At 43.2% G+C, this 18185-nt stretch overlaps 1 protein-coding gene across 2 annotated transcripts in view; it reads right to left on the reverse strand.

Moving 5' to 3' along the window:
* The window catches only part of MAU2 (MAU2 sister chromatid cohesion factor), a 54972-nt gene that overhangs the window by 11575 nt on the left and 25212 nt on the right, over positions 1–18185 (reverse strand). For both annotated transcript variants that reach the window (XM_068234183.1, XM_068234182.1), the window contains exons 9-16: positions 17771–17861; positions 16028–16131; positions 15873–15950; positions 7521–7586; positions 7210–7293; positions 4853–4902; positions 1659–1736; positions 1309–1420 (exon numbers count right to left, since the gene is read on the reverse strand). In XM_068234183.1, coding sequence (XP_068090284.1) covers positions 1309–1420; positions 1659–1736; positions 4853–4902; positions 7210–7293; positions 7521–7586; positions 15873–15950; positions 16028–16131; positions 17771–17861 — 663 coding nt within the window. The remainder of the gene's footprint in view (positions 1–1308; positions 1421–1658; positions 1737–4852; positions 4903–7209; positions 7294–7520; positions 7587–15872; positions 15951–16027; positions 16132–17770; positions 17862–18185) is intronic.

Raw genomic sequence — 18185 nt, forward strand, 5'->3', positions numbered from 1 at the left:
AAACAGCCGGGAGTAATTGTCTTGGTCAAACAATATATTAAATGTGTTGGAAAAGACTGCTGGTGTATACTATGTTAAGTTGTCCATTAATGATACAAGCTTGACTGTTCAATCTTACCACTTCTATGTGATATGAGGGAATGCCTAAAGTATTTCAAAGTATAGCCACTTAAAGAGACACTGAAGCGGAAAAAAAAATGATATTATGATTTGTATGTGTAGTACAGCTAAGAAAAAAAAACATTAAGATCAGATACATCAGTCTAATTGTTTCCCGTACAGGAAGAGTTGAGAAACTCCAGTTATCTCTATGCAAAAAAGCTATTAAGGTGGCCATACACTGGCCCGATTCGCGGCCGTTTCGACAGCAGATTCGATCCTGGGATCGAATCTGCTGCCAATCATTCGCGCTAAACGCACCCGCCGATCAGATTTCCTCCCGAAATCGGATCGGTCCGTCGATCGCGCCGCGCGTGAAATTACCCTCGATCGCCCGCGGGTAGGGTGCGTGTCGCTAGCGGCGGCCGATCCGATCAGGTATACATTACCTGACGCTGGCTCCCGGGCGTCTTCTCAGCGCTGCACCGCTCTGTTCCGGCTCCATCCCGGCGCTTCCTGTGTCACTGCAGTGACCAGGAAGTTCAAATAGAGGGCGCTCTATTTGAACTTCCTGGTCACGGAGTGACACAGGAAGCGCCGGGATGGAGCAAGAACAGAGCGGTGCGGTGCAGCAAGGAGAAGACGCTCGGGAGCCAGCGTCAGGTAATGTATAGGGGAGGGGGCACAGGCGGCAGGAGCAGCTCAACAGATTGTGATCGGTTTCAGGCTGAAATCGATTCACAATCTGTTTGCAGTAAAGGCAGCCATACGATCCCTCTCTGATCAGATTCGATCAGATAGGGATCTATCAGCTGGTCGATCTAATGGCAAATCGACCAGTGTATGGCTACCTTAAAGCTCTCCGACTAACTTGGTCGTGGAGAGGGCTGTTATCTGACTTTTATTATCTCAACTGTAATTGAACTGTTTACTTTTCCTCTGCTAGAGGAGATGTCATTTCTTCACAGACTGCTCTGAAAGACTCATTTTGAATGCTGAGTGTTGTGTAATCTGCACATATTATAGGATAATCCAATGTTAGAAAAAACACTATATACCTGAAAATAAAAGTATGAGAATATTTTCTTTGCTGCTAATCTTCTAGTAATTATTCATAGTACACAACCAATTCATTATATCATATTTTTTTTTCCGCTTCAGTGACTCTTTAATAGGGAGGGATAAATCATACACACCAAGTTTACTTACCCTGTGGTTTCCCAATACATAGAAAATGTGACCAAGAAGTACCAGAGAGCATGCAGTTAATCGGTTGAGATCCTCAGCATTTGACATTTTTAACGTTTCGCGTAAAAATCGTCTGCACAAGAAGAGAAAAAGAAACAGTTTGCAACATGTTTTGTAATGTACAGAAATTCGTTTATATGTCACCAGAAAAATGCTAGAGAATTAGCTTTAGCTGACACAATTGAAATAGTATTGACATGAACTGCTATTAGTGCAATGTCAAAGCTTTGGAACACGTAGTGTAATTAGTTCTACTCGCTGCATGGGTGTTCATGGTTACAAGTATTACAAACCAGTGCCATTTCACTCACTTTGCTTCATTGTATCTGCCCTGGAAGAAGGAGAACAGTCCACGGATGTAAAAGGCTGCAGCACGGAGGCAGTGGGAGCTAAGGAGAAAATTAACATTTGTTTAATGCAGGAAAGCTTTGCTAATCAAGCTTAAAAACAGTCAATCGCAAAAGTAAAATCCCAGTGGCATGCAAGCCCTGAGAAGACGTGTGATGCATGTGCTCTGTTCTCAGAGAATCAACTAATAAATGTATGCTCTTGGAAAACAATAATGCTTTTTGTGCAACAACAGTGTACCATGTCAGCCATTAGTAAAAGCTAAGTCTTTGGATTAAGGATGATATCATGCACTAGATACATTGGTTCTTCATCTGACATTATACAAAACAGAATTTTAAAATACAAATATTTGTACATCAAAAAGGAACAAGTCAATTTCCTATAAACATTTTTCTTGTGTGCGCGCTCACATAGTGATCACGGCCTGTTCCATGAGCTTCACACTTCACACATAGGAGCGAGCGGATGTCATTTACATGAGCATGAACTCTGGATGTCCTTATTTGTATCTCTAAGTTAAGATGATGTGCCTATTCTTAGAATGTGGCTAAGTTTTAACCATTCCTCAGATATCCTCCCTTCCGTTCTTAAAGGACAACTGAAGTGAGAGGGATATGGAGGCTGCCATATTTACTTCCATCTAAGCAATACCAGTTGCCTGGCTCTCCTGCTGATCCTCTGTCTCTAAGGCTGGGTACACACGGTGCGTTCCCGCATCGAATGAGCCGCTCGATTCCCGACGATTCGATTATTTCCGAGCATTTCCGAGCGCATTTTGATGACTTTTAGGTCGAATGCCATGTAAAGTATTTCTATCAATAGATGAGAGATCAAATTGAACCGGCACTAGTTGCTCTGGCAATCCCAATGGGGGTTAGTAATGGAAGGTTAGACGTGCCTCCAGATAGTAGAAACTATTCGCAACAATGGTAGAGTAGAAAGGATCCGGGCACCATCAAACTGCAGCTTCCAAACTTTATTCCATCCCCATACACAGATAGATACACGTACACAGGGCTGGTCTAACAGCCGTTTCACAAGCAGATACGCTTGCTTCCTCAGAGACTGAGGAAGCAAGCGTATCTGCTTGTGAAACGGCTGTTAGACCAGCCCTGTATACGTGTATCTATCTGTGTATGGGGATGCAATAAAGTTTGGAAGCTGCAGTTTGATGGTGCCCGGATCCTTTCTACTCTACCATTGTTGCCATGTAAAGTATGGCAAATCGACCTAACGATCCATCGAAACGCGAATCGGACATGTTGGAAATAAACGAACCGACGGGAATCTAGCAGCGCAACGACGGGAATCGAGTGCGGGAACGCACCGTGTGTACACAGCATAATACTTTTAGCTATAGCCCCTGAACAAGCATGCAACAGATCAGCTGTTTCTGACATTATTGTTAGATCTGACAAGACTAGCTGCATGCTTGTTTCTGGTGTGATTCAGACACTGCTGCAGCCAAATAGATCAGCCTCCGTATAAATCTCACTTCAGTTCCCCTTTAATTACTCCTCTCAGTCTCTGCAGTAGGATCCAGCTACTTGAATCACCTACCCTTTCCTCCTGCGCAAACTATTTAACCTTCCCCCACCCCAAATTGCAGAAACATGTAAGCCTATGCAGCTGTGCCACTCTAGGCTAGATTTCACTGCGCACTAGTACGCGAATGTTACTTTGGTATATAGAAACAGCAGAAATGAAATCAAGTAAAGACCCTATAGTTTACACCTTATTTAAATGCAATTTTAGTCTCATTTTGACCAGTGTACTCTGAAAGCAGCAGGCAGAATGTGTTAATATTGCCATATACTTGCAGATGGCCGCCAGATTCACCCAACCCGATAGAGTCCTACCTGATCAAAATCTGATCAGAGGGATCTATTACTGCCGCACACTAATAGATTTCTAATAACCTTCACCTTTATAACTATTAAAAGATCTATGGAGCCGCCATGCAGGGGCGACTGCTGTTCCCCCAGGTTTCACCCCAACTAAAAAACCGGGCACATGCAGAGTGTTAGCAGTGGAGCACACTCACTTGTCCACTGGCACACTACTCCAGTGTCCTCTCTCCATCTCCACCAGTGTGCCTGGCATGTATGTAGTCACATAGTGTCACGGGGTACAGAGGACTGTGTGCTCCGCTGCAAACAGGGAGGGGTACAGAGATGCCTATTGTGCCAAAATCTTTTGCTGCTACCTGACCACCCCCTTCTCTGTCCAGAGCAATCGATGGTTCCAGTACATTTGGATTGGAAATCGATCGATATTACGCTCAGGCAGCCATGTTACAGCATAGATCTCTGGTATCATAATGATCAAATCTGCTGGGAAAAGTCAACAAGTGTATGGGCACTTTTACAAAAAGTTTTTTTTTTTTTTTTTTTTTTAGAGACACTTCTTTAGAAGGCAATTAGTGAATAGTAAATCTTGCACTTTAGTGTTCAGTTCACTTCAAAATTCATCAAATCATAATGGCACATAAAAATGCCCTTGGTTAACTACTTAAGACCGTCTCACACCAACGGGAGTGAGCGCGGCGGCAGCCCCAGGACCGCCTAATGCCAATTGGCGTCAAGTCCTGCACTTTGCAGGAGATTGCGCGCACATCTCCTGCTCGGGGGGCGGAGCTCCACCCAGCCTTCAGTCTCTGAGCGGCGATTGACTGGTAGACTGCGACACCGCCGTCTTTTCTGTTAGTACAGCGCTGCGATCAGACACGGCTGTCCACCTGGGGGACAAGAGAGCGATCGGCTCTCATAGGCTGAAGCCTATGACAGCCGATCGCCTGGTTGTCCGGCTGGGGAGAGGGAGAGGTTTTCTAATTAAATGTCAGTAGCTGTAAATCTCAAATCTTTGTAGAGTGTCAAACTATGAATTTCAAATAGCGAAGTCCTCCAAGTGCAGACAGACCAAACCTTTATGTCTTGTGCTTCACACAATTGTTCACCCCCCCAAACACACACTTTTATATTCCAACAAGATGCCTGACCTGTTTCATTACTTCAAATGTACGTACATTAAAATAAAAATTAACTGCATACATTACAGTATATATACACATATCCCCATATCTGCTAGTAAAGAAAATAAAAAAAATGTAATGTAAAAAAAGTAAAATCTAATGTAAAAATGTCTAAAAGCTTACCTCACAGGAAAGTTATGGTCTGGGTTAATTCTTTCCAGTAAACTATAAAGCTTTTAAATGAAAAAACAAAGATTTGAATGTAAATTACCTGTAAAGCCACTTTTCTAATAATAAACCATTGTAGTGATCTATCTATACACAAGGTGCAAGTGCATTTACATTTTAAATCGACCAATACTTCGGTAGTAACTAATCTGTGATGGATTTGCCCTGACTGTGAGGAGCGCAGGCTCATGTTTTGACGGGATCACAATGGTCTGCAACAGATGTGTGATGGAAGCTAGTCTAAAAACAGGCACAGGAATAACGTCTCTGACACTGAGCAGGAGGGCAATGATTGGATAGTTAAAGGACAACTGAAGTGAGAAGAATATGGAGGCTGCCATATTTATTTCCTTTTAAACAATACCATTTACCTGGCAGACCGGCTGATCACTCTGGCCTCAGTAGTGTCTAAATCACACACCTGAAACAAGCACGCAGCTAATCTCTTCAGATCTGACAATGTCAGAAACACCAGATCTGTTGCATGCTTGTTCAAGGTGTATGGCTAATATTAAAGGCAGAGGATCAGCAGTATAGCCGGGAAACCGGTATTGCTTAAAATGAAATAAATATGGCAGCCTCCATATCCCTCTCGCTTCAGTTGTCCTTCAATAAAGAGTTCCTGAGGTAAAAATGAGAGACTCATGACAGCATCCGTTCTAATGAGGATGATCGGTGTAGGGTGGTGGGTGTCACAGGATTAAATACCAACCTGTCCTGATGTCTATTGGTCACAGGTGTTGCTCCGCCCCCTCAGCAATGCAGTTGCTGCCATGTTTTTGAGAACTGAGGAAGCTCTTTGGAAACATTCACCTGTGTTGCTGCGGCCAGCCCCCAGCTCGGCAGCCACCAACTAGGCAGCGGCTGCCAAGCTAGGGCTGCAGCGCAGATGAGGGTGGCCAGAGTCTGAGCAATTTTGAAGAAAGAAAATTACCAGGGCCCATTGCCAGAAGGGGGCAAAGTGATGACCTTCACACCTGTCAGGAGGGAGGATGCCAAAACAGGTAACTATTTTATCCTAAAACCTCCAACCAAAAACCCTCCATCATTAAAAGGACCCTAAACAGTCCAGCAAAATAAAAATCTGTACTTACCTGGGGCTTCTTCAAGCCCCCCTGTAGCCCGTGAGATCCTTCAGCGTCTTGCTCGCAGCCCTGTTAGCACAGCGACTTTCGCCGTAGTCGTGCAAAACTGTACATGCGGGGCTCAATCACGCGCCAGTAAATGCAAGCGTCCTGAGCGGTTCAGTCTTTTGAGAACTGTGCATTACCGGGACCCTTACAGTGATCAAGCTGGGTGCACAGACAGGCCACACATGCGCAGTTGCGCACGATTTCACCTGGCTAACGGGGCAGTCAGCGGGACCACGGATGGGACCCAGAGGAAGCCAAAGGACCTCGCTGGCTACAGGGGGCTGGAGGAAGCCCCAGGTAAGAGCAGATTTTCATCTTACCAGTTTGTTCAGGGTGTCTTTAAGATGGGCTGCATCATTTTCACCTTAGGTACTCTTTAAATGATACATCCGAGGAAATTAAAAAAAAAAAATTAGATCTACTTACCTGGGGCTTTCTCCAGCCTTTGGCAGCCTATCTGTCCCTCGCCACAGCTCCGTTGTCCCAGGATCAACTCCGTTGGAGAGGATGACCTCGCCAAGTCGGGATCTTCTGCGCCTGCACCGATCGCGTGACCTTGAGTGTTCTGCGCAGGTGTCATGAGTGGCGCAGGCGCAGAAGATCCCAACCTGGCGAGTTCATCATCTACAGCAGAGGGGATCGCAGGACACCGAAGCTGCGGCGAAGGACAGATCAGCTGCCAGGGTTAGAGAAAGCCCCAGGTAAGTAGATCTAAGGGGGGGGGGGGGGGTATTTTCTCTGAGGTATCCTTTAAGCAGCTCACACTACCATTTTCCCCCAATAATCATAGAGCATGTTTGAGAATACGTTAGACTATAGATTTATACAATTTGCTCTATTTTTTCTATTAACTGTGACATGACTCTCTGCTACCAATTGCATATCATTAACCGGGTTTACCCCCGTGCTAGAGCAATGAGTGGAAGCACAGAGATCATTTTGAAGTGGAAGAAACATGGGATTCTATTTTATGGTTTGTTAGGTGGAACCCGAGATGGATACTAGACTTAAAAATATGTAGTGGAGCAGCTTTCAAGCAAAAGTCTAAATATGATGGTATTATAGCAAACATACAAAAACTGAAAATATTAATACTGTACATGCAACACACTTATTTTGGCAAAGTGCTACAAAGGTGCAGAGGGCTTATAGTTTCCATGAAAGGTTGTTTCTGCTCACCTCTTGATGTCTGTTCCCCTCCCGGATGTAAACACTAGCCAGATTGGTAACTATAAAGGTCCATAATTCCTGATGTGTGGTGAGCTATACAGCAATGGAAAAGAGGACGTAAGTGGATAATCTCACAACATGGTGTACTCTACTCAAAACACAAATAAATAGTACCAAATGTTAGGCAGAAACAGGCATCAGCCATGTAACCTTCTCACAGTGTGCACAAGGCTATTTATTACCTTGAGAGAAGGCACTGGTACTGATTACCTCAGGAAGAAGGCTCTTCCACTTTGCTTTCCATTTTACATTACACTCACCCTTAAAGCTGTTGTGAACTGTGCCTCTGCGTTATCCATACAGTTAACGGAAATGCAGTATAAACCCTTGGGGGAAAGATATGAAATGCTTTAGAATCACAATAAGCCAGCATATGAACTCAATTAATTGCTACTACACTAGGCATTTAATAGGAAAAAAATATTTGTAATTTACACCTTTAAAAAATACAGTACTTTTGTTATTCAAAAACTATTGTTTACAGAGTTCATTCAATATTATTGTGGGTAATTTCAGCGCAGGGTGAAGCCGAAATACGGCTCACCCTGCTCCTGCAGAAACTCTGGGCTCGCAATAATTACTATTGTAGCAATCGTAATTAACTCGGGGGTGGGGGACGGGACATGGACAATGTTATTTGGGCACCGGCTATTGCCAGTGGCCAAATTACCAGCTTTGTTTTTGCTAATTTGTGCACTGCCCCAAACTCCAGGGCACCCAAAACGATTGTCGCAGTGCTGCACCGCAATCAGTTGCTTTGTGGCTACAGACATTAGGAAATGACTATAGAAATAGATATGATTAAAGGTGCCAATTAACGGTGCAATCTTTAGTGACTGATTGTATTTTTGATATGTGAAAACAGAGAAGCTGATGAACTCAATTGTTTTTTTTAAAGGACCTCCGAGGCGAAAGATCTAATCTATTTTTTTACCCACCTGGCACTTCTACCAGCCCCAATCCTCCTGGGTGTCCCCACAGGCCGGCCCACCAGCGGGGTTGGCTCTTTTGCGCCTGTCCATGTCATGTGGCATGTACTGCACCTGCACAGTAGTTGTGAGCAGGTGCAGTACACTCCAAATGATATGGACAGAAGAGCCAATCATGCCGGCAGGTCACAATCATTACAGCTGGCCAGTGGGGATACCTAGGAGTACCGGGGGCTGTGGCGAGGGACAGAGATATGATCGCAAGTTAGATTCTTCAGTACTAGTGCACAGGCGCAGAACACTCGTGGCTACGGGAGCACAACAGGGGTGCGCATGCTCAGAACAGCACTATCCAGTGAACGGTGCGGCCAGAGTGGGTGGCGAGGGAGCCTACGCACCTCATGGGGCTGGAGGAAGCCCCAGGTGAGAATAAATGCACCCAGTTATCCCGTCGCTGGTACCCTTTAATGGGCATCTTTAGAGCTACAAAGGCAATACAGGCAATCCCCTACTTACAAACAGGCTCTGTTCCAGGAGATTGTAGGTTGAATTTGTTGGCAAGTTGAGCCCTGTGTGTTCAGGGCCACCATCAGAAATGTTTGGGCCCCATATTGGACAAACCTGCTGGGCCAACATCATTCTCCTCCTCTGCACTTGGCAAATCCCAATCTACGACGGCCTGAACACACTAACGTCAGTGTGTCTGCTTTTCACACGCCCCCCACGGCTGGGAGTGTTCTGCATATGCGCAGTTAAGAATAACTGTGCTTGCACAGAATGCTCCCAGCTATAGCAGCACAATGGAGAAGGAGCGCAGCCCAAAACGATGCATGCGCAGTGCCCGCAACCCAGCTGGACTGTGCAGACTTCAAAGGAGCACAACGGATAGGACAGGAATGGTATTGATGCAGCTGACAGACTACAGGGGGCTGGAAGGAGCCCCAGGTAAGTAAAAGTCCTTTTCTCCCATTTGTCTCAGGTTTACTTCAACCACTTACTGACTAAGGTAGCACCTGGGTGAGCCTCCTGGCACCTCTTACCCCACTGAAGCGGAAAAAAAAAATGTATGCGTATTACGTATAATTGATAGAACATTAGTGGGAAAGAAAAGAGTCTCATGTTTTTATTTTCAGGTATATAGCTTTTTTTCCCCCTTTTTTTAGCATTGCATCATTCTATCACATTTGCAATTCACAAAACACACTATATTTTAAACTACGGAACAGAGCAGGGCTAATGGCCCTTTCAACTTCCCTGCAGTAAAAATCTTATCTGAAGTTGTATTACACTGTTTCTTTGTGCCTCAGAAAACAGCACTGTATCCGACTAAATGTGTCAGAGAGCTCAGAGAAACTCTTTTGCAGACATAAGTGAAGTTTCTTAAGCCGCATCTACACGCGTAGATGCGGCCGCGATGCTCCTTATCAATCGAGCCGCTAATGCGGCTCGATTGATAAGATCCGACAGGACGGATCTTGCGTCCACCGATTCCCTGCTCGCTCCCCGCTAGGGGACAATGGCAGGGAATCGAGCGGAAGATAAGCGGCGCGGCGCAGGGACGAGCGGGTATTGATGCCGGGGCACGCGGAAGAGGCGATCCGGCGGCTAATCGAGCCGCCGGATCACTGCAATGTCCCATCGTGTAGATGGGGCTTTAACTCTTCCTGTAATGGAAACAATAGAAGACTGGTTTCTGTGCTACTAATGTTCAATTTATTAATTTGTACTACAGATACAATTAATTATCTCATAAGTTTATTTTCACTTTAGAGTCCCTTTAAAGAGAATCTGTATTGTTAAAATCGCACAAAAGTAAACATACCAGTGCGTTAGGGGACATCTCCTATTACCCTCGGTCACAATTTCGCCGCTCCTCGCCGCATTAAAAGTGGTTAAAAACAGTTTTAAAAAGTTTGTTTATAAACAAACAAAATGGCCACCAAAACAGGAAGTAGGTTGATGTACAGTATGTCCACACATAGAAAATACATCCATACACAAGCAGGCTGTATACAGCCTTCCTTTTGAATCTCAAGAGATCATTTGTGTGTTTCTTTCCCCCTGCAGCTATCTTCCACTGAAGTGTCAGGCTGTTTCTTCCTGCAGAGTGCAGACAGCTGTGCCTGTATGTAATTCCTCAGTATGTGAAAGCCCAGCCAGCTCAGAGGAGGATTTATCCAGCTTGTAAAAGATAATAGAACAGAGAGAAGCTGCACTAATCTAAATATCACACAGGCAGTGTGCAGAGAGGGGCCCGGATGGGGGAGATGCATCACAGAACCACAACACTGAAGAACTTGGCAGCCTTCCAGACACAGGCTGACAAGTCTGACAAGAGAGAGATAAGTTGATTTATTACAGAGATGGTGATAGCAGAAAGTGCTGCAGTAAGCCAGAACACATTAGAATAGCTTTTGGAACTTGTAGGATGATAAAAAACAGGATGCAATTTTTGTTACGGAGTCTCTTTAATGGGAGGTCAGAAGGACAGACACAGACTGCAGCTGGGGTCCATGTCTGGCACTGTTTGCCGGGCCCCAGATTAACTTGGGCCACATACAGCAGTCCCCCCTGTGATGCCCTGAAGGCTGCCCTGCCTGTGGAAACCTTGATCAGTGATTTTACTTCCTTACAATATGCTTTTGAAGTGTTGTAAAGAAATTTTAAACTACTTATAACAGTTTATACAATACGGTAACATTTAACAAAAAACATGTAATAAAAAAACAGTATTGCATATTTAGTACTAGCAAGCAACTTTGTATCTCTGAAACATTGTAACTTGAGTAGGGGACTGCACTGTTATCTTTAAAGATATAAAAACAGCTGGACAATGCCCAGAACAACTTACAGTCAACACTAGAATATTTAAAAGTACTTTAACATAATAACATAGTTTGGTTAAAAAAAACAAAAAAACAAAACGGCCATCAAGTTCAACCACCTGGGGTTCATTTTGATAGACTTCATTATACAGAATGTTTGAAGTGCAGAAAATACTGCCGATTATAAAACTGGATAGATTGCATTCAAATATGAATTGCAATAGCTAATATCTAGGTACCTTTACATAACATCCTGAAGTTGTTCTTTAGGGCCTGTTCACGCAATTAGCAGTACTGGCCACCTCAGTGTGAAGTACAGACCCATTCTGTACAAGTGAATGGTTCATCCATCTCCACCACTGCCCAGATACATTTAGGTTCAGTTCAACCTTGAGACAAAAAAAAGATACTTTTTGTCCGACTTAACAGATTGACAAACTGACTTCCAATGGATCCTATGTGACTAAAGCAAACTCCAAACTCTTGCACAGCACACATTGAAGAGTTTTCATTCCACATATAAATGCTGTCGAAATCCACTCCACTGAGCTGTAGTGTTTGTCTAGCTACCTCAGAGTGTAATTAGCCTTATCAGTAGCTGTGAATGAGAAGCCAGGGCTCTGCTTGTACAGGAAAAGACTGAAGCATAAAGGACAACTTCAGTGAGAAGGATATTGAGGCTGCCATATTTATTTCCATTTAAAGATACGAGTTGCTTGGCTATCCTGCGGATCTTACTGGCTTCAGTAGTGCCTATATCACCCACCTGAAACAAAGCATACAACTAATATGGTCAGATTTTTGTCAGAAACACCTGATCTGCATGCTTGTTCAGGGTTTATACAAGTTTTCGCGGCAAAGGATCAGCCTCCATAATCCTCACACTTCAGGTTCCCTTTAACTATTCCTGTGCTCCCTGAAATGTTAATCCAGTAAAAATGTTTAGGATTTCTGTTAATTGCAATTAAAGAACAACTAACAAGCAGCAAGTGTTCTAAAATGACAGTGTACAAATGATATCTAACTAGCTGTGAAAGCATTTTGCTACTTTTTATGTTAAAAAACAGAGGCAAAAGCTTAAAGAGGAACTTCAGTGAAAATAATGTAATAAAAAAGTGAATCATTTTTACAATAATTATGTATAAATGATTTAGTCAGTGTTTGCCCATTGTAAAATCCTTTAAAGCCACGATTTACATTCTGACATTACATGGTGACATTTTTACTGCTGGCAGGTGATGTCCGTGGGAGTAGCTGCTGCATGCTTTTTTTGGCAGTTGGAAACAGCTGTAAACAGCTATTTCCCACAATGCAACAAGGTTCAGAGTGCCAGGAGTACCACGGTCCTCAGAGTTTCTTGTGGGAGGGGTTACACCACAATATCAGTCATACAGCGCCCCCTGATGGTCTGTTTGTGAAAAGGAATAGATTTCTCATGTAAAAGGGGGGTATCAGCTACTGATTGGGATAAAGTTTAATTCTTGGTCGGTGTCTCTCTTTAAGGGCCCATTCACACTTTAGCGGGAAGCACGCGATTCCCGCTAACTGCTAAAGTGCTAGCATTTTTTAAAAACGCTAGTGCTATTCTAGTCTATGGCAGTGTTCTCACTGCCACGATCGCCATTAGCATATATAGAACCACTATCGCTCCAAAAATGCAAATTTGTCCAGTGATTTTTCCACGATAAATCTCAGAAAAAAATCACCCGCGGAAACCGCTAACGCAAATCGCTAGCGTTTAGCGATTTTAGGTGTGAATGGGCCCTTAATTCATTGTGTGTAGATTTTAACTGCATTAGAATTATTTATTTGCAAAGGGGAGTCTGTGCTTTGTAATATAATATAATAGAAATCGATGATAATAATAATACAGCCAGTCAGTGCTGGTCTCTGCACCTCTCAGAAGACTGCAGCAAAGAAAAACTTAAGTATGAAAATCTTAATTTGGTATCTGACTTCACACACAAAAAAAGAATGTTTGTTTATGCTGGAGATAGATACATTAAGCCTGCTAGTTGTGCATGGTGTTTATGCTGGAGATAGATACATTCAGCCTGCTAGGTCAGTGCATTATTCTCCTCACAGCCAACCCTCAAAGCCTGAGTCTTGTGTCTCTGAATGAGCTATTCAGATCGCGGTCTATTAGAAACCGCCAGGGGGCAGCGCAGCACTTTAAAAAAAAATGTTTTTAAATCATGTAGCGAGCCCTAGGCTCGCTACATGATAGCCACTGTACAGCGTCATCCCCCACCCGCTCCGATCGTCTCCGGCGATCTTTGATCAGGAAATCCCGCTCAAAGAACGGGATTTCCTGAAGGGCATCGCCCCCGCCATGGCGACGGGGCGAGATGAAGTCACCGACTAAGAGTCCCGATCCACCCCTCAGCGCTGCCTGGCACTGATTGGCAAAAAAAAAAGATGCAAATCGGCCCAGCAAGGCCTGAGAAATCATCCTGCACGGCATAGCCTCGGGCTTACCGCCAGGAAGGTTAAAGGCTCGTACACACGCTCTACTTTCAGGAACGACGGGTCCGTCAGACCCTCCTGCTGGGCAGGCGTTCCAGTGACTGTAGCGCGTGTGTATAGTCTGTCGGCAGACTGATAAGGCTGTTATTGAACAGCCTTATCAGTCTGCCGACAGACTGTACACACGCACTACTGTCGCTGGAACGCCCGCCCAGCGAGAGGGTCTGACAGACCCGTCGTTCCTGAAAGTAGAGCGTGTGTACGAGCCTTAACAGATGACAGGTCTAAACTGCAGCTGTAAAGTACACACAGAGTTTCACTGATCCGACACACTGGCAAGAATGTCCTACACCATTCCATGAAAGGAATTTGATGACATTAAAAGGAAGAGATAAGCAGGGTGACAGATGTAGCACTGCTTAGCAACAGCTAGTGAAGCAGCACAATTAAAAAAAAACATGTTAATTGATGGTTGTCCTTTAAGATTTTTTTCCCCCCTAAAGGTTACCATGCTGTGCCTAATCTTTTAGAGTAGAGAGGAAGTTCTGAGTTTAGATCCACTTTAATAGGGTCCGTTTAAACATCTTAATTTACAATGGATCTGTTTGCAGTGGAGCACAAAGTCTCAACCTCAACAATTTTTCCAGAAAAGAGGATGCGTTTTCCATAGATGCCTATGGTGGAAACTGATCCACCTCCGGACCACAAGAGACCATCGGAGTGGATAGTGCACTGTCCACTCCGGGTGGTCACTGGAGAGCCAGCTCAACTGCTTCACAACCAGCAATGTGTGTGGCACAATGTCCGTGAAGGTGATTCCTCATCAGCAGGGGTGAGGCTGTCCACAGCAACGTGCACCTCGAAAAGTATGAGTGGGTCCTTTATAAACTCTCTGGAACGAATATGCTGCAACTTACCAAGTACATTACAACCTACTATTATAAGACATAGGAACATAAATGCAATAATTTACCTAAATATAAATTAAGGTACGCCTGTCACCGGTTTTACTCAAGTAGTCTGACTAAGGCAATCAAATGATTGATTACTGGATCTGAATAAATTAGCCATAGCTAAAAACCTGTTACCAAAGAGAACAGAAGAAACAATATGAAAGTAACTACCTTCAGGAAGCTTCAAAATAGAGCAATTTAAATAAGGGCTTAAATTGTAATTTATTTTAAGGATATTTTTTAAATCATGGGATACTTCTTTTATGCCCGACGTCACTCGCCTGGATGTTTCATAATGCTCTTATTTCATACAGATGTTTCACAGTTATTGTGTTTGGAAAAATCAGGCACATGACCCAGAGCTTTGTGCACAAAGTTTACAGCTGCCAGTAGAATGGATATTTCATCTTCTGCACAGAGCTATCACCTGACACATGCCCTGTGGAGCACAGGGGGTGGGCTGTGCCAGCTCTGCATTCACTAGAAAATACTGGCTGATGACCTCTCCCACCCCTCACTGGTTACCTCCTGTGGAGAATGGGTAGATGTTTGAGCACAACGCAGACTACCTTTCAGTATAGATATCCGACATAAGAACAGGAAGTCAGGATTACAAACTCAGCCAGTTAAGTAAAAGCGAATGAATAACGCAGAAATATAAAACACAAAACCTTAAGTACTGCAAAGTATATTCCAGACAGTATGCATATATTAAGAAAAAAAATACCCCATAAAAGCCTGTACTAGGAAAGAATGAAGGCCGTTAGAGCAAACAACGTGGGGAAGGGGCTATTACATTGGCAAGGCTGCTTACCAACAGAGAAAAAAACTGTCATATGTTGTAAATTAGCACTTCCAGGAGGCTTAAAAAAAAAGGCTCTGCCTGAAAACTGATGTCTTCCATACTATCTACACGTTAGCAGGCTAATCAGAATAACATTTTTTTCCGCTATAGTGCCCCTTTAAGTTTGTCATGCTGCACATAAGGTGAAAAACAGATACTTCTTCCTGGAAATGCCACTGGTGTTTATCTTACTTTCTAAGTGTCCTTTTTTTCCCCTCACACCAGTGATTTTAGAATGTACATTATGCTGCTTCATCAGAACCCTGCCACCTCCACTGACAGCAATGGTACTATGCGGAAGACAAGAGGGTACCTCAGTCAAAGCTACTCCGATTACCTTACAGAAGTTCATACTGTGGCAGCAATCTTGGCAAACAGAAAACTCCACACATCATAGCAACCAGAAGTAGAGACATGCAGAGGAAAGAAATGAAGTACAACGGGCCGTCAGAAGCCATCCTGCCGAGCAAAGTATACCCTTGCTTTCCCTACAGGTTCATTTTTACTTTAAATCCTTTGGTACTACTCAATCTGAAAGAAGTAAAAGTATTTTCATTACCGTTCCATGGGGAAAAAATACATGTTCAGTACTCACCAACAGTGTATGGAGCTGGGCTGCATGGTTAGAAAACAGACGTGGTGATTGCTGACACAGCTGACAGACCTGAGAGATCTAAATAGAAGCAAAAATAGTTAGAGAAATAGTTCACACACCAAAACTCTGCTAAACTCCTTCACTTTATTGCTTACCTCCTGTAAAGCTGTTGCTTTGTGGCCTGTGACCAGACGGCACATGATTATGTGTTCCAGCAGGATGACTTGGAATGAGGACAAAATTGGACTACTATCAAGCACTGAAACAAATGGTAAAACTCCAGTGAGTTAAGCTGCATGTTGTCCACTGAAAACATGAAGAGATTGAGACACAGATAACACTTTCATTTTTGTCATCAAAATAAACAAAATGTCTGAAAAAAAACCCAGAATATGCTTACAGATGCATTTCATTTTAAGCCATTGTTGCTAGTGACCAAATAATAATAATAATGGCAGTATTTGTATAGCGCCTTTCTCCTGTCGGACTCAAAGCGCTTGCGAGGCAGCCACTAGAGCGCACTCAGTAGGCAGTAGCAGTGTTAGGGAGTCTTGCCCAATGAACTCCTTACTGAATTACTGGCTTACTGAACAGGCAGAGCCAAGATTCGAACCCTGGTCTCCCGTGTCAGAGGCAGATCCCTTAACCAGTACACCATCCAGCCAAATAATGAGTAAATCAGCCTCTTATGGCATTTCTGAAAATAACTAACTGAACAACCCCTGCTTTCTGATGTAAAGGTTCTGCCTTGTTTTCTCTAAATGTGACCAGAACCTGCCTAACTGATCCTATAACTGCAATTTGATCCTATAACTTTATTCAATAAAAAATTATTTACTCAGTATGTGTCCATTGTAAAATCTTTCCTCTCTCCGATTTACATTCCTCAATTTATCACAGGTGTTTAGTCCTGTCAAATGATCTCTGCAGAATGTTAGTTTACTGAGAGTTCTATGCACAGAAGGAGGTACTGCTTGCTTGGCAGATGGAAAAAGCCGTTATTTCCCACAATGCAACCAGGTTCACAAACTGTCAGGGCGGCCCTGACATAGCACCGTGGGAAGGTGACGTGACATGAGGAGATATATGTGTATGTACAGCGCCAAGCACACAAATAACTAGGCTGTGTTCTTTTTTTTCTTTCTCTGCCTGAAAGAGTTAAACATCAGGCACGCAAGTGACAGTTTCTATCCGGGTTGGGCCCGGGTCGGACTGGTTCAGACAATAGCATAATCTTCACTGTAATAACAGCCATAAAACACTTTTCTGTCAGCAAATGGCTTCTGAGAGCAGGAAAGAGATAAGAAGGGTCAATAATTCATAGATTTGAGCTCTGGCATATTTCAAAGAAGGTGTCATTGAGCAGAGACAATGAAACAGTAAAACGAAACACTAGATTTAAATATAAAATAAAACTGTGGGATATCTAAAAAAGGTAATTTGTTTAAGGAGAAGTAGGATAGATACAATTGTTTTTCTCATCAGTTTATTTTCAGCTCAGATGTCCTTTAAAAACATGTGGGTTGGCACAAATCTTTGTAACGTTTGAATAATTCAAACTTTATTTGTAACTTAAAAAACACTTCACAATGCATCTCTAAAAAAGTACCTTAAGCAGCATCCCATAGCCAACTAACATTTATACCGATGACCTATATATGAGGAAGCAATAATCTGACTAGTCAGAACGAATGACTAAGCAGCACTCTCCAGGGTAATATTATGCACATGTGGCCAGTACTAAGATTCAAAAATCCCATTTTCACAACAGAACAATTTATCTGTCAAACAGTGACCATGCAAGCACTAAACATCAGTAGCATCTACTGATCATGTATTCAAGCTCTTCCTATTATCCAGTCTCCTGTGTGTATAAAATGATAAAATATTTCACTTACTCTTGAGCTTTTCTAACTGCATAAGAGCTTTATCTGTGTATTTCTGAGCCTTCTCCAGATAACCTGCCTGCATGGAGTGCATAACTGTTACCTGCAATATGAATAAGACAGACCAGGCTATTAAATACAATTATTTTTTTTAAGTCAGCGTTTAAGAAGAATTATACATATAAAAAAACAAACATCTATTTCGCGTTCTTTATATTTTTCTTACAAAAAAGTGCACCTTGTTTGTTTAGCTTCAGTAAAACCTGTGTTAAAGCAAAATAAAAAACAAGCAGTCAGGAGGCCTAGGGTTGACTAGTTCATCACTTCCCTGCTATTCGTACTGCTCCCCAAAGCTATTTTCCATAGGTAGTGGTGTGCAACCATACACATACCTCTGCGCATGGAAAATTGTGTCAGGTAGTGGTGA

The sequence above is a fragment of the Hyperolius riggenbachi genome, chromosome 1 (genome assembly GCF_040937935.1).
Source record: "Hyperolius riggenbachi isolate aHypRig1 chromosome 1, aHypRig1.pri, whole genome shotgun sequence".
NCBI lineage: Eukaryota > Metazoa > Chordata > Amphibia > Anura > Hyperoliidae > Hyperolius > Hyperolius riggenbachi.